The sequence below is a fragment of the Dromaius novaehollandiae genome, chromosome 11 (assembly GCF_036370855.1).
Source record: "Dromaius novaehollandiae isolate bDroNov1 chromosome 11, bDroNov1.hap1, whole genome shotgun sequence".
NCBI lineage: Eukaryota > Metazoa > Chordata > Aves > Casuariiformes > Dromaiidae > Dromaius > Dromaius novaehollandiae.
In genome coordinates this window covers 5602986-5620289 of record NC_088108.1, presented here as the reverse complement: position 1 = coordinate 5620289, position 17304 = coordinate 5602986, and the positions used below count along the sequence as shown (strand labels likewise).

The 17304-nt window shown below is 44.3% G+C and overlaps 1 protein-coding gene across 1 annotated transcript; it reads right to left on the bottom strand.

Annotated features, from left to right (window-relative positions):
* Positions 1-2403: 2403 nt before the first annotated feature.
* On the bottom strand, positions 2404-15776 carry PGK1 (phosphoglycerate kinase 1). The gene is made up of 11 exons (XM_026099027.2): positions 15620-15776; positions 13133-13183; positions 12033-12188; positions 11773-11917; positions 9429-9532; positions 8835-8954; positions 6090-6204; positions 5616-5795; positions 4801-4978; positions 4448-4546; positions 2404-2887 (listed from the first exon to the last, which is right to left on the bottom strand). The coding sequence occupies exons 1-11, from the start codon at positions 15682-15684 to the stop codon at positions 2847-2849; spliced, it is 1254 nt and encodes a 417-aa protein (XP_025954812.2). The 5' UTR covers positions 15685-15776; the 3' UTR covers positions 2404-2846.
* Between the last annotated feature and the right edge of the window lie 1528 nt (positions 15777-17304).

Sequence of the window (17304 nt, the reverse complement as noted above, 5' to 3'; positions counted from 1 at the left end):
GGAAGCGCATATGTTTCTGCCTGAGAGACATTGGCGTTATGGGCTGCAAGTTTTAAGTCTCCCACGTTAAAATTCATAATCTCAGCCATAAGTACGAAACTTCTCTGTATTTTTTGCCTCACCTGGTTCTTATCACCAGCCCACTTGTTACGTGCTGAATCTGTTACCTTCAGATCATGTCTCTGTGACTGCTTCATCTTCTACTGTATCTTCCACAATGTTTCTAACTAGCAACATTCCTTACCCCCAAAATATTCTCAACAAATGCAATGAAAACATAAAAGCAGAACTGTCACAGATTCATGCCTAGACAAATATTGTTAGAACGGGTGTAAAAGTAATCTAGGAAGACCACTGTAACTCCAGAGGATGTCAAATGGATAGAAACGACACCTAGGTGCCTAAAAGTACACTTTATCACAGCGATATGCAGGTGATAAAAATTAAAAGGGACAAAGTTTAAATGTCTGGAAAACATCAGTACAGTAATTAGCTGCTGGTCATCAAGTGCATAGTGCCTGTAGTCTCAGTGTTGGGATGGTCCATCCATTTCTCTTTAAAACATGTAAAACTGAATACGCGTCGCTGGTTTTGATGTGTTGGGATTGTTATGTTTTGAGCACAGAGACCTGAAACTTGCTGGAGTTAAAATAAGCTGCATGGAAACAAAAAACAACTTTTAAAGATGTGAGTAGCAACCACCTACAATCAGGCAGAAAAATGCTTTTAACAGTGGACATCTGTGTTCATGGAGTATAACCACTCCTTGCCCTATTTGATTATTGTCAGCTTTGTTACGTTGCTTTCAATGAAGAGGGGAAAAACCCCACTGCGAGAGATAGTGGCCACACGCCAACCTTTCGCTGCAAATACCGAGGAAGGAGCGATAGAGGGAAAGTCTGTTATTGCTCCATGGGAATCCAGCATCACAGGGGTATAAGTGACACTAAAATGGGCTGTGCTGTCACGAGACCGTGTTTGCCAGAGCCAGACAAGAATGGGCTGTTATAAAGCATGGTGGAATGTTTGTTTTTGTAGTACTGGATTTCCAAAATCCATAGTCTTTTTGTGGCTGACAAGCTCACTCCTTTCTCTGCCTGGTTACTGCAGCTGTCGGAGGTCTGCACCCCTGCCTGGAAAACATGAGTAGCAGCTAGGAAGCAATCCTAGCAAAAATCTGCATCATTCATGCGTAAGCAGACAATGCTTGGGAGATTTACAAAGAAGGGGGGGAGGAGGAGAAAACCGCAGAGCTCCACTCATTTGCATTATTTCTAGGTACTCTTTTTTGCAAGAGTCCATTTTACTTTTAAAATGCAGTGAGTACATACCTCATACACAGCTTTATACCCACTTTATTGGGTTTTAATTTGCATCCTACTGTGACAGAGTAAAACTTGGCAACTAGACTGTGTCTGTTTATACCACATGCTCCCTTTTTCATTTGCTAATATTGTGTACATACACACTAAACTTAAAAGTACACTCCATTTTGTGGCATACTGCTTACCCCAGAGGTTCTCTCCATAGTTCATCCTGGCTGCTTTATGCAGCTGAGGCCATGCAAAACCTGTAGGAAGGCAACTGGGAATTCACAAGAAGAGAGGCAGGTAAATGCTGCTTTACTTTACACCAGTAGTTCAGTTGGAGCACCCCATCCTTTTACATTCTTACAGGTAGAGCCGTGACTGCTAATATAATCCAAAACACAATTTTGGCTGCTCTAAAGCAAAGAGGGGTTTGGTGTAGACCTGAGTTTGTTTTAGAGCCACTCTGTGCTCACATTTGGGTCCTGCAGCAAGCCTAGGAGCCAACCCGTGACAGGCAAGCTGTGAGTGCCAGCTTTATCCATTTACACTGTGTTGGTGGTCCTCCACTGATAATACTTGTGGTTCTGCAGCATGCCTAAGCCACACACACAACTCTGATTGTCCAAACTGCATGGCTGTAGTGCTTTTAAGGATCACTTACTTGAGCAAAGGAGCGTTTCAGTCCTGTTTGCAGATGAAGGGGGGCAAAGAATTTTTTTTAATTTTTATCTGCCTGTGTCTTCACAGTTTCTGGTACACTCAAATTGGGTATATCAGTTGCCCAGGTTTACTTTTAAATTTGAGTATTTTTTTTATTTGAACATGGAACATTCAAAATTTCATCTTTACTACTTCATGGCATGGAAGTTTGACATAATAGCACATCTGTAACAACCAACTTCCTTATCAGCAAAGTTCACTTTGATGGCTGGGGTGCTTATAGATCCAAATATTTGGACAAAAATAAAAGAATAATTACAAATATGATAAAATAGTGTAACAAGTAAAAAGATCTCCAATGTCTCAAGCTAGGATGAAGGTATTTTAAAATAGACTATTCTAGTAGACTGAAAGAACCACCATATACAAGCTGTTAGCACTTTAAATATGTTTATTTAGCAGCTATTACAGTCAGCCTCCAAAAAAATTGGAGTCCCTCTGGTTTCTGAGCCGTGTCAAGTGATGAAAATGCCTGCTAAGAACATTGAAGAAGCTAAACAGTGCACTCCTTTCTGAGAAACAGACATGCCTAATAGGGGTTTATCTCTTTGAAGAGGCAAAATATAAATATATACACTCTAAAGTCACAACAACAATTTAAACGAACTACGTTGATTCAAGTGGGATCACAGTGGACAAATCCACATGATGTAAACTGCAGTCATAAAATATCTCTGCTGTCTTCTTCTCAAACGCTGTCCAATTTCCGTCTACATTCTGCGATCTGCCTATTGCAGAGTTGAAATACAGAAGCACTGAAGTGTTGAATCTCAGGGGCTGTGCACAGGAACAAGAACTGGGGAGATACTCTGTTCTTTACACGTTGCTCAGGGCATCCACACCAGGAAGAACCTTACCTGTTAGCAGTTAGGAAATTATAGATTAAAAAGGGCAGAGATTGGACCTGTATACACTTTCATAGCTATTCAAGCATATAGGTTACATTTAAAGTGTTCCACAGAGTAAATACGTTTTAGTGAGTATCCAGAGCACAACTGCACTCATATGTCAGCAGACAGATTCTTAAAGGACCACAGTCTTCAATGGTCAATTAACAATAACTGTAAAGTTCTAGCCAGGTCCCTGCTAGGGTCAGATCCAAACACTGTAAGATCCTTTTCCATTGAGTTTGACAGCAAACACATTTTTGATTGGATCTGAAGAGTTGCTGCATACTTTCTTCAATCTCTAGTGGCATGTAACTAGGATGTTGGAGTGTATAGTGGAAATTTTAAGAATGAATTAAAGAAACAAAACCTCCTATAAGTTTTGAATTATTTACTGGGACTAAAACACCAGGTCCAGGTATTTAGATGCCTCATCCTACTGACAGGAGCAAAGAATCTGCTCACCTTTGAGTAAGAAGGCCCAGATTACTAAAGTGTAGCATTTTCTAAAGTATCTTTTCATCATTTTGTCCTACTTTAATAATGAAGGGAGACCATTCTGCTTTTGCTTTTTTGAGAAAACGCACCTTCAAATGCTCAAGCTGTGTGACAGTGCTGAATTCTAACACTGTTCACAACCCACTAGTTTGTGGGTCTTTTTTTTAATCCTCAGAAGCTTTTCTAATTAGCTAGACTTCCGTTACATTTAAAAGATCACACACACAAACCCACATTTTGGGCCAAAACTTAGACAACTTTGTCCTTTTGAATAAATCAGTTGCACAGTGTTTCCTTCTAGCCATCTGGATTCTTTCCCTTTACCATCACTCCCTAGGCAACAGAAACAAAAGCTCTGTCTCACATGTAACTGCTGGAAACTAACAGCTGCAGTGCAGTTTATTGCAGTTTCTCTTCTACAGAGTAGTTGACAGCATTAGATAATTTACACATATTGGGAAACAGCTAATTACCAGAGGAAAGGAAAACTCATTTAGAGTACAATGTAACTCATTAGAAAAATCCTGTAAATTCTCACCATTTTGAATTCCAAGTCTTCTTGTGCAGGTTTGTAAGTGATCACTAGAGGGCTCCCCAAAACCAGGGGATTTCAAAACATGCTCCTAAAGAAATGAGGCCTCTAGCCAAAATTTGAGATTATTCTGATGAAGTTTCACAAACAGAAAAGGGCTGTCCTGTATCTGGGTGTTTTAAACAGTCTGGTTAGCATGCCTCAGGATCAAAGAGGGCCTGATCTCAAGGCTATCTTATTTTCTATCCCAGCATTTTTGCTTTCAGGGGGTGGCAGGCTATGCTCTTTGCAAGAAACCTTCATTTTTTTTCCTCTCCTTTCCTTAGTGCTCCTTGAGGAGGAGAGCTCTGAGGAGCACCTTGCTCAAAGGTTACGTGCAACTCCACAATGTGAAACAGAAAAAAGACATTCATTCTGTCATCATCCCTTCTTGAACATCAACACAGGGTAGAGCACCCAGAACTACACGATTTGCTCAAACAAGAGGAAAGAGCAGTTACCCTCTAGCAGTTCCAGGCTGGCACCACCTCCCGTGCTGACATGGCTAACTTTATCCTCAGTGTTCCACTTTGCACAGCAAGTGGCTGTATCTCCACCACCTGTCGAACAAAGAAAAATCAATCAGACAGAAGAAACTGAGATTTTGTTCAGCTTAAGCAACATAGCTTTGCTACTGGCTGGTGTTGCTCCCAAATGCTCCCCAGGAGTACGTACAGTGGTTTTCACAGCCGTGCCTGCAAGCTAAGAACGTTAGAGAAAGAAAACAATTTGGCAAATATTTTTCAGCTTGGCGCCAGCAAGCAGATGCTTCTTGCTTGGATTTAGAAAGACAGGAACACATACAACTGCTTACCAATAATGGTGATGCAGCCCTTTCCAGTTACTTCCACCACTTTGTCCATCAGGGCTTTGGTTCCTTTGGCAAACTTGTCCCACTCAAAGACACCAACTGGACCGTTCCACACAATTTGCTTGGCCCTTCCCACAACTTCAGCAAACTTCTTACTACTCTCAGGGCCGCAGTCCAAGCCCTAAGACAAGTAAGAAAAATCATACATAGAGTTACTGCCAACCCTCATCTCTTTGACACCCCCACTTGTCAAACACTTGTGGGATCTGAAGTAGACAGCCTCGTCATGGGGCTTGGAAGGGCCCAATGGCTCTGTTTTCACAGCATCAAGCTTGCTGCTGATGCAGAAACAGCAACACACCAGATACGAAAGGAGCGTTTCTCTGTATGCACCGAGTACTGAGGAACAGAGAGATTTGCTAGCAGCTGCTGTAGGGTGGAGTCTGGTGTGGTATTTGTCTTTTTAGTATGAGTTAAGTCATTTTTAAATCTGTGTCAGATGTTTGAAGCCTCGGTTAGAAAGCTTTTGCCTACTCTAATTAAATTCTGGCCAAATAAAAGGATTTCTACTGCACTCAGATCTGAAGGTTTTAGAAGTTTGCTGTTTTAATCCAAATCTCACAAAAGCTACTTTAGACTTAAAAATTCATGACAAACCACATGGCTTCAGTTTCATTAAGCCAATATACTCCACACAGCTGACTCCCTTCAGAAACATGTACAAAGGATCATAAGTACTCTTTTATCCCTTTAAAAGGTATCCTTCCCACTCCACCGCTCACTGTGCTTTTTTTAGTCCCCTGGCTATTAAAACTTACCATCCAGCCATCAGGAATGCCTGAAGCCACTGTAGCTTCTCCAGTCTGTGCATGCTCATCAAATTTGTCTGCAGTGATGAAGTCAACAGGCAGAGTAATTTTCACACCGTTCTTCTCTGCCTTGGCCATCAGGTCCTTGACAATTTTTGATCCCTCTTCATCAAAGAGAGAGTTGCCAATCTACAAAAATCAGTTGGGGGAAGGGGGAGGGGAAGAGTCAGGCCTTTGTTTAGCTGCTGGTCATTACACAAGAGAACAGCAGCAGTCAGCCATACTGCCTGGGTGGCAATTCTAGAGAGACTGTTCCCTTAAACCACCTAAACATCAGCAGTAATCCTTGTTTTTGCAGCCTGATTGTCAAGAAAATTCTCCATGCTCCCCTGCTCTCACAAGAGTCAATATAGCCAATTCTCTTACCAGAATACACAATCATCACCTTTACTAGGAGCGGACGCAGAAGTGCTCTTTTCATACCTGCATGTTGTTGATCACTTTGAGGAAGGTGAACGCCATTCCACCACCAATGATCATCTCATTGACCTTATCCAACATGTTATTGATCAGCTGGATCTTATCCTGAACTTTAGCTCTGGGGAAAGAGAGAAAGAGCGTGAACAGCGTAGCCACAGCCCAAAACTCCTCCGGCAAAACGTATTCTGTTTTAGCTAGATGGCGTGAAGCCTCATAACAAGTTCTTGGATAAAAGTCTGAAGCAGTATTACTCAATTGCTATTCAGTGACGGCAGTATTGTGACTGTGCCGTATCAAGGGCACTCAGAGAACAATGCAACAAAGGAACTGTGGGGAGCGGGCAGAAAGGGAATTTGGCAACTTAATAAGCACAGTGTTAAACAGCGACTTACAAGAGCATTATTCAGCCTTACTTTTTTCCCTATTTATATGTAAGCTTCATCTGGCAATTTAATGTCTATTTCCTGGGGCTGTCCAGCAAGACAGAGCAGGGATTAGAGCGCTGCCATTCACAACCACTTCCCAACTCTGATTTGCTATACCATGCTACCCTATGCTCAGCTCCCGTCTTAACTAGCCCAAGTCCAGCTCCCCATCACACTCATAGCACAGCTTCAAACTACCAGAATGACCTGTAGTACACAAGTGCCCTCCCCAAAAGCAGACGACTGCTTTTGGCACAAGATACGAACGGTAACGGAATAACAATGCCAAAATTACTTTATGCAAGAATGTCAAAGGAGGCAGGAAATGGACTCAAATCTCCCGTCTTCCCTCTTTAATGCCATGGGCTGAATTTCTGTTGTTGCCGTTCTCTAAAAGAAAGCTTTGTAAAGACTTTAGGAAACAGCCGTGGGCTAATTCTAGGCTGGCACTCAGGAGACTTCCATTTTAGTCTCAGTTTGGCTGTGTTTCGCTTGACGGAATTAGGTAACACCCTTTCCTTTTGTTGCTTCAGCTCTCCTGTCTCTAAAACGGGGATAATGATATGGATTTCATTAATAAAATGGTTTCAGACCTTTCAATGAGAAGAAATAGGTATTGCCGCTACAATTCCCACCTTTGTGGCCAGGGACAGCCCTGGCATAAACCATCCATCATAAACCCCAATTCAAGCAGTGAAGTTGCTAATGTCATTGTACTATGGGAGCTGAACCGATAAAGAAGCTATCGATGATACAGACAGAGCCACAGCAAAATCCTGCAGGGCCCACGTTCCTGTGCACAGCTCCAGGCAAGGAAACAGATGTGAAGTTGAACTGGACTTCTGCCTCTTTCACTTGCACGTACCCTGCTCTTAACACTGAATTGCTTTCTTGCATGTAGTTTTTCTCTGCCAGCACATTTCGTTTCCATTTTACTTGTTAATACAATGTTTCCCACTTCAACTTCTGGGTCCAGTTTTGTTATACACAAGAGGCAGCCAACCTGCAGCTGAACCGCATGCAGCTTGCGAGTGGGACTCCCCTCTGGGCTACTGTGGGAGGAGACAATGTAGCAAAACTTGCTAAGACCCTGCCATCTCACCTGGGAACAGCTGCACCACCACCGGAGTGGGGGCGTTTCAAAGAGAAAAAGTTATTCCGTGCCTCTGAACTGCTCTCAGGGCTCCCACTGTGACTCACTAAGATATACAGTAGGTATTCATCAGTCCTTGGCCACACAGCGAGTTTTGTATCCAGCTCCTAGACTTTGATACGCTGGTCATCCCTGTTGCACCTCTCTAATAAAAGGTTATTTTATTCCCATTGGATTTACAACACTTCCAGACTTTACAAATAGGCCTGATATTTTAATAATTTGGCCATCTGAAGTGCAACTCTAACTCGAACATCCGATAGGATAATAAAGTAACAAACTTTCCCTTGATTCCACCAAGGTCAATGAGGAGTACATAAGCACTTAATGATGGGTAGCCTGCAAGCTCTAAAATTTGGAAGGGTATTAAGAAAAAAAAAAAGCAGCACTGTTCAGTATAACTGAAGTCACAGAAGATGTTTAAAACTTTATGTGAGAACTGAATACTACTTAAAAACATATTCATGTATGGAAAGAGCAGGAACAAGCCATGTACTTTAACTGAGAACACAGGGATGTTATGGTGTTGAAACGCTGCATTAATTAGCAAAGTATTTTACTTCTTCTGAGAAACTAAAATAGACTGTCACAGAACTACTGTGTTAAACTGAGCATGTGTACGCCACAAGAATCAGCAGCAGCGAGAAATTATTTCTATACACAAGTAGTCATTCAGTTTTGCACCTTTGAGACTCTCCATACACGAGCTATTGCTAAAGAGCAGGGGCTCATCCAGCTACAGTAGGTCACCGCTGCATAATGACAGACTGCGTCAACTTACAAGGTGCTGAGCTTGCAGGATGCCTGTACTCCGGACTGCAGAGGAAAGGTCACTGACAGTGTTTCAGGGCCATCATGTGTAACTAATAGCTCTCCTGGTTCATCTGTACAACAAACTGCCACGGACTAACTCAAACTGGGGGATATAAGGTGGCTAAGAGATATTATGAGGACACCCTGACAACGTCATCACAGGAGTGGACAGGGTCAGTTAGCTCCTCTCTAATCCACATCTTACAGAGATCTCAGCGTGTATCTACAAATCTGAACTACAGGTATAGTTCCAAGGAAAGCACTTGTTTGAACCAAACCAAAGAAACTTTTAATTTCTTACAGCAAAGAAGCTGGTGTTAAAGAGAAATAAAAAGTAGATACATTCTCGAGTCTTACCCTCCAAGAATTGCTAAGAAGGGCCTCTCTGGACTCTCTAGGGCCTTAGCAAAATAATCCAGTTCTTTCTTCATCAGGAAGCCAGCAGCCTTCTGAGGCAGATGGACACCTACCATGGAGCTGTAGAGAAAAGATGAGTGAGGAAAGGAAAAACTCAGTACAGGTCCAAACAACCTTGTGTCTCACAGCATTACAAAGCCAATCCTTTAGTCAGCTGCAGCAGTGAGAATATCTACTACCTGTATGAAAAGAAACACAAGGTTCTTCTTGTCCTAGTTTGCCGAGCCAGCTGCACAAGTTTACTGCTCTGAGGTTGTTTTTTCATGAACCATTTTGATAGGCAAGACTGACAACATTAATCAGGGATCCAAAATGCTGAGAAGCAAATAGGCAGAGCAAAAGCAGAGATGCCTTCCTCCAAAAACACTATAGACACTTACCTCTGCAGAGTACATTGCTCAGGAAAAGACACAGCAGAATGATAATGGGAAAAACACACAAAAAAGTTTTAACTGATTGAGGGCAAAGCTGTGTGTGTTTTCATGGTAGGAAACATTCTGCAGTTCTGCTTGTGGAAGGAAGATGAATACATACCTGTGAGCTCGATGGGCAGTTCCAAAAGCATCATTGACATAAATATCTCCCAGTTTAGAGAGAGAGGCTCTGAAAGCCTCCACCTTGCCAGAATCAGCCTTGATCTAAAAAGATAAAAGAATGACAAATTTTTGCTATTCAGTTACAAACAGAGCTGGTTTTGACACTAGAATCAAATTCTGCCATTTGGCTTGTAAACCCAAAGCAAAGAAAGGGCGGCTGAAGAAACTATCAGCTCATCCTGTGGGTCATTGTATTTCATATGCTCTTTCCCAGCCTAGCAGGAGCAACAAAAAGGTTTAAATGGTTTAAACTGAACATTAAAGTCCCAGAGCTTGCTATTCCCTGAGGCCTGAGGACTGTTCCTACCTCAAGCTTCACGTTTTTAGGGCATCAGTAGGGCAGGAATAAATTGCAGCTCTACTAATCTCTGGGGGTCTTTTGAACAGATTTTCAGTTGCGTGCAATGAACCATAACACAAAGGGTGCACAGCGACAAGACAATGCTAAGGTGAGAGTAAACACTTGTGCTCACTTACCGAACAAAGAAAGTTTGGTTCCTATCACCACAAGTAGAAGGATGAGCTCCAGAAGAATTCACTTAGTGACCACATTCAGGACTAATTTATAAACAGCCTGCACAGTAACAGAGGCCATGGTGACACCAGCCAATTAAAGAATGCTGAAGACAAGCTAAGTGCGTAGCAGGCATGAACAGATGCATTTCTGTTAAGCGGCTTTTTCTCCATCCTCCAGCATCCTACCAAATCCTCACAGGATGGTTCAAGTAGTTCAGTTTTCTTTCCCACCACTAGAAAGATAGTGGAGCTCTCCTGGAGAGTAAAGTGACTTCTTGGAGCTAGTTCATAACCATATACTGTTAAAGAACAATCTGGACCAGCAGTCAGGCAATCACCTCTCCAAGTGCCTTTCCGCCTGATCAGCTCACCATCCCAAGCACAGCCTCTTCTCTTACTGCCTCTGCATCTACCCAGATGTAGTATCACGGGGACAACAGCATGAAGTGCTCTAATATAGAGCAGATGTATTCAGCAAGGCTCTGGATGTCCCTCTTACTCGTGCATCCTTAGCAGGAAAAGACAAGCCGAAGGGACTACAAGATTGCAGAGTAACGCTGTCAACTGCTCCTTCACTTGCTAAATTGACTGGCTTTATGCAATGAGATTAAGTGCTCCTGTTCAGACCAGTAACATCTGTAAGCAGAACACAAGAGGCTCTGAATGAAGGAACAACTGCCACTTCATCTGCTTTGGGGAGCCACATTTTCCAACTGCCAGTTCAATCTGCATTCATGCATAGCATCACTATTTCCATAGCACTGCCTTTCACTTCTGTTAGGACAAGAAATGAGTCTGTCAGCAGTACCTCTCCTGTTGTGCTCAACTGCACTGCATGCTTCCATATGCATACAGCCAGCTAAATAATCCAAGCATTACAGAGTGCACAAAATGAAGGGAATGTTTCCCAAAGGAAATTAAATTCTTGTCTCACTGATCTCCACGCCACCATCCTGGCCTTGAGTGGCACAAGATGGTGGTGAATTCATTCCAGACTTGCTCAACTTCTCACTGCTGTGTGCAAAGGCTTACTAGTTCTCTGGGCCATTTTTTTAAGCTACAAGAGTCTTGTGTCAGGCCATAAAGGGCACCACACGATGTCGGCATTCCACTCCACGCACCAATTCTGAAAGGAGCCAAGGCCTGAGGAAAGTTAACGGGGTCACCATCGCTAAGAAAAGCAGCTGTCTGGAGCAAGCGTTCTTCCTGACCTTCAATCAAATGTCAGAGGTGCACGGCAGCCTGGATTCTAGTTGGCTACTCTAGAAGAAAAGCAGCCTTACACAGGGGTTTGAGAATCCCTACACAGCACAGTATTTAGACTTTGCATTACAACATTAAGCAGAGAACAACAAAGGAAATGTGGTTTTTATGGCTGCAATGACATTAAGCTATCTCTGACAGTTTTCCTTTTCTGCTTTCAACATCCTCAGATAAACTCTAATAAGCAGCAACCAGTTTCCCACACAGCCCTTCTCAGCCTTTCTTTTATAGACTATGCCACCCATGGCATAGCCATCTACAGCCTTTCACTTAAACATCTTCATTTTGGAACTTCTTCCTGTTGCTCAAAATATTCTGTGTTTACCTATAACCAGCATTTCTCAAGAATGTTTTACAGTCCAAAAAAAATTTGAGATGTGAAGAAGTAACACACAGTGTTTCCATTTTGTTTTTGGGCGGAAAGCTAGCTCCTTGTCAGTCCAGAGCAAACAAGGTACAGAGGCCAGCGCAGGCACACACACAGGCTAGACTTCAAGCCTCACCTTGTTCCCTGAAGCATCCTTCCCTTTCCCTTCTTCTTCTACATGGAACCGGAGGTTCTCCAGGAGGATGATGGAGCCAGCTGCAGGATTAGCACAGGCTTTCTCCACCTCAGGACCAACACAATCCTTCAGAAATAAGACCTCCCTGGAGACACAAGATAGACTCTGTCAGCCCACCAATGACTTCCTTTCAGAGAGGAAAGCATCCAGGCCCACGGAAAGAGAGGCCTGATGCATGCTGAACTGCTCTTCTACTTCACCTGCCCATGAGCGCTTTAAGCTCCACAGCCACTGGAGCCAAGGAAAACTTTTCAGGCATGGGAACACCATCCGGGCGACCCAGATGACTCATCAAAACCACTGACTTGGCTCCATGATCCAAGCAGTGCTTGATGGTAGGAACAGCCGCCTTGATTCTGTAACGGCAGAGAAGAACAAGTGAAATTAAGAATTAGTGACCACTAGCTGAGAGCCCTGGGAGTCACCCCTCAAAAAGGACAGAAGAAACAGGGCACAAGAGCAGGATTATTATTTAAGAAGTCCACCCTACCTTGGGTGTTTGCATGATTCAGCCTAGCTCTCGAAGACAGCACGGCATCACCACCAGTATTCCCCCAAAAGGAACACTGGGCTTCTCAGGAACCCTACGCCTGCTAGTGCTTATGTCCAGGAGACTAGCTACACCTCACAGAATACAGCTTTCCTGGTGGAGCACATCCAACCTAGTCCTCTCCCAGGGAAGGCAGGCAGGAAGGAATTGTTACAGTCCCTGAAGCACAGTCCAACACACATCAACAACATTTTATATCTCAGCGTGTTTTCAGATGTTTCACTGCTACATCCTGCGAGATGTAGGGCGCAGGAGTTAAATGCACTTTGCCATCTAAATTCTGCTGACTGCTTGTAACTAAGAAATGCCAGGAAACTGGAACATTACCATGCCTCCTGGTTTAGTCAGTGATCCTGAAGCAATAAAAGGAAAGTTGGGGATGCTGAGCAGTGAGCTTATGCAACAAATTCTCACATACAGCCAAAGAGGCGTGCTTGTGAAATTATCATAACACTGCAACCGGATTTAAAGAATGAAGTTTAGGATCTGTGCTATTAGAGACATTTTCTATATACTTTCCACAGCAGCTATGGTGAGAAGAAGCCTTGTAGTAAGCACAGCTTGCTAACAGCTGCAGGGTGTTTTTAATAACACTTGTCAGATTTTCTCCGAGATGCCTTTAATTGCGTGGTAGCAGCGACTGACGGCTTAACCACAAGTAGCGTTCCAGGTACTGCTAACAGTACCAGGCTGACACCAGAGAGAAAATGGACTTTGGGGCTTCCATCTGGGATGCAAATTGGGCCTTACCTTTGATTGTTGGTTATTTTGTGATCCTTCATTGGAACATTGAAGTCAACCCTAAAAAACATAAAGAAGAACTGAATATGCAACAAATGCCTTTTACAAAGAGTAATGAGCCTGCCAGTAAAAGGGGTGTCTAGAAAAGCAGTTACAACTACTTTTAGAGTAAGCTTTTCAGTTCTGCCATGCACAAGTCCCGTTATGAAATTAACGTGTTATTAGTCAATTCTATAACAATAAAATGCAGAGAACAAACATCAAGTAGAGTGACTTAGTAAAGTTATGCCACTAATACGTCCCAACAGTTATGACCACAGCAGCAATGATGCTGAAGCAGAAAATAAAACTGAGATGGAAAACTGCCATTCGTTTAGAAAATCATGCTCTGAGATCACTTGACTTAGGGGCTTCCCAGTGAAAGGAAGGGGATAATGTAAAGTAACATTGTGTTCTCCAAAGAGGCCTCTTCAATACTCAGGTAACTCTGGCAAACAGACAGGCTGAGACAGCTGTCCAGTTATTGCCTACAGCTTTGAATTTCTGTTAAGTACATCATAGGGATTTCTGCCTTTTTCTGAGAGGTTTTCAAAGCGAAGATCTGTTATTTGGTGAGACAGCTGTTGTACTGGACAGTGCACTTTAATTATTTACCTCTAATCTCTCTGCAGCTAACTGCTGCAGCTTATTACATTCCCACTGGAAGATCTCACTTGGATCTAGAGGTAACTTCCCTACGGCATGCGGGTTGAAGAGATGAAAGGGAGGAGTTCCGTCAGCCATTTCTGACCAGCGTACCTTGTGCCCACGTGCTGACTGAGCAGCAACAGGAAGCTGAGTTGCGTAACAGCTAAAGGCAGAACTTACTCATCAAACGCCAAAATGACGAGTCTTTTCTCCTATCCGACTTGTTCAAAGAAAGCATGGACAGAGCGTGATCACTAAGAAGCAAAATCTTTTTCTTTTGGGGAGGAAGAGAATGCCTAACTGCAACGGCATACTGGAATGAGGAAAGTGAAGTGCTACATTACAGTTTATTGATCACTGTTCTCTATTTAAAGAGCACCAAAATTCAAGAGGTTGCTTGAATTTTCTTGTAGCATGTTCAGCAGAAGAGACATATGGAAAGAGCTTCAAAAGCTGCCAGCAAAATAGAGGCAGCTGAGCAGAAAGAATTCAACTCACGGTACAGTGAAGCCCACGGTACAGTGGACTAACTATGAAAAAGGCAAAAGAAAAGCACCATAATAATGCTATTATTCTAAAATGAGTGAAAAAAGAATAGTTTGCTTTGCAGAGCCATTAGAGCTACAAAAGAAAAACCTCCGTCCACCCTTGCTCCCTGCTGCAGGCCTGATAAGTCAGCGCCACTGAAATCTGAGCTCTCCTTGAATCTTTCCTTCTCCCCATCCCCTGTTTCTAAGAAAGCGGCAGCCTTTAGCATTACGACTGGAAGATAAGCAGGTTAGGAGCATGCCAAAATTATGATGAGTAACAGGAGAGAAAAAAGACACTGATTTTAGTAGTACTGAGAGCACATGGTGATTCTTTTCAAGGAAAAGTGCTGGCGGGAAACACAAAAACCAGCACATTCTCTGCTGTTTCACTCCATTTTAGTAGCCAGGCAAAGAATTGCAAGAACAGATATGGATATTAACTATTGGAGACTAAAAATCAGCCAAGCCAGCCTCTATAATGCAAGACTCCTCTATAGCACATGTCAGAAGAGGAAACACTGGTCAGATGGCAAGAAATTCAGCTGTTATGGAGATAAAAAGTTTTTTATTGCACCACATTTAGGAAAGGCGTGCAAATCCTGAGCTAGCTTCTTTGATATTCACTATGGGGTCCAATTTTTGGTAATCACATTTCCAGAAAGCTGCTTCAGTGCAAGACGATAGAGAAACCAAGTAAAAAGCGCAAGTTTTCTGGGACAGACGTTGCAGGGAAAGGGAAGTTGGAACCTTACAACACCGACCTACTCGCACGGCAAGGAAGCAAATATTTATCCATTCCGTTAAGATGACCTTGGACAACGCGTACCAGAGCAGAAGGTACATCTAGAGCAGGAGGTACTAGGATGCGTCCGAGTGCGCTTATCTCCCAGTATTTGGCAGCAATTCCCACGTGAGGCCTTCATATTTTAATCAACAAACTATAATTTCCGAGCTTAACGTGTGATGCCAGAAAGCACCAAATACCTGCGATTCAACTCTTTCTGCAAAAAAAGTAAGATTATTGCTAATAGTAGGGGAGCTGGCCAGACCTGTATTGCCTTTTTTTAATTTATTTTGTTTTAGCGACGCTTTTCAGGCCTGCAGGCGGGAACGGCGACTGGGGAAAGGGCTGTTCCGGCAGCAGCCGCTCCCGAATTACCACCCGCCAGGGCGGGTGCCCGCTCCCCGCGGAGGCCGCAGGCTGCCTGCGCGCACGCGGAGCAGATCGCCGCCGCGGGCTCCGGGGCCCCTGGGCCGCCGGGAGCGGGCCGCGCCTCACCTCATGACGACGCGCTTGCCCTTCACGTCCACCTTGTCGAGGGTGAGCTTGTTGGAGAGAGACATCTTGGCCGCCCGTCTGCCACCGCCGCGCCCGCGCTCTGCGGCAGCGCCCCGCAGCGCCGCCCGCCGCCGCCCCCGCTGCCCGCCCCCGCCCGCCGCCCATTGGGCCGCGCCGCGCGCCGCGCTCCGCCATTGGCGGGTCCGCCTGCCCGTCGGCGGGCTGCCTGCGCCCCGCCCCCGCGGGAGGCCGCGCCGCGCGGCAGGGTCCGTCACGTCGCGCACGGAGGCTCTGCGCAGCGCCGCGCCGGCCGCCGGGGAGCAGAGAGGGGGCGGCGCGCTGCCCCCTACCCGCCGCCCGCTCTATCGTCCGGCACGTGGCGCCTTTTCCGGGGGAAGGCGGCGCCATTCCGCGCTGCGGCTGGGAGGGCGGCCAGCCACGAACGAAAAGATTTGTATATATGGGTGTGGAATTGGAAATAAATATGCAAGTGCGCCACGCAAAGTGTTGTGCGTGGAAAACTCAACACAAAATCACCTGGGCCGTACCGCAGAGCTACGCGGCCTCGTGGCAGAGCCGGCCTAGCGGATGGCGGGACTCGCCGGCTGAGGGGCTCCTTTTCTCGTTTCCTCCTTCATCGTGCACTAAGTGCTCGATCCAATGTTAAAGTTGATAGATGTACAGTTTTCCAGACAACTGGGGAAAACAATTGTTTAAAGGAGTGCACGTTTCAGCAGCGTGGTTTGTGTGTGCTGTGAGGAACCTGCCTCGCCCCGTGTGGGTGTGGATGTATGTACATACATTTCTAGCAGACCTGCGCTGCAGCGTGATGAGCGCGTGCTGTGTGAGAAGGGAGCGCGTGGTCTTTGGACTTCACCTGCAGGATAGGCCTTTCTGTTCATTGTCACTTTTATTTTTTGCCATATTCACCAATTCCACAGATCTTTGAGAGAAAATTCTCATAGCAAGCTGAATGCCTAGTAAAATCTGTCCTCTGCTGACAGGAGAGCCACACTTGGGGGAACAGCCTATAACAGGCAAGCAAAGAGCAGAGAAAACAGAAGAAATGTGCACTCACAAGAAACAGGGTATTAAGATACATAGAGAGCCAAACTACTGTATTCCTTCAGGAGTCAGCTTTATCTGTGGATGCATCAAAATCATACATCTGCAGGACTGAATATTTTAGAACATTGCAGAAAAGTAAAATACTGTGGTAAATACCAGAAAACAAAGGAATGTGGTGCTAGAAAGGGTATGTGTAAACATTCTCTTCTGTAAACATTTAGAGGCCTTTAAATAGCAGGAGATCAGGGCAGAAAAAAGCCATGCCAGGACTTAACTTTTTTCCTACAGAAATGACATTCTATTAAAGTTAGAGCAGAGTCATTGCCCACTTCCCAGGTCAGTGGAAGACTATAGGTACAAATGGGTACAAACCTATTTTAATTTCCTATTAAAACATGGACAAACTCTTGAAAGCTGACCTCTCAGATTAGTAAGGAAACGGGCTTAAGCAAAACCATCTACCTGTGTTTATTGTATTTATTGACATAAAACCACATTTTGGTTCACACATAGATCAAAACATGCTGTTTGCATGGGCTCAGGGCAGAAGACAAGAGTGGGAGCATCCCGGCACTAACTCATTGGAAAGCTCTGAAAAATCCAGGGCAGGCCTCAGG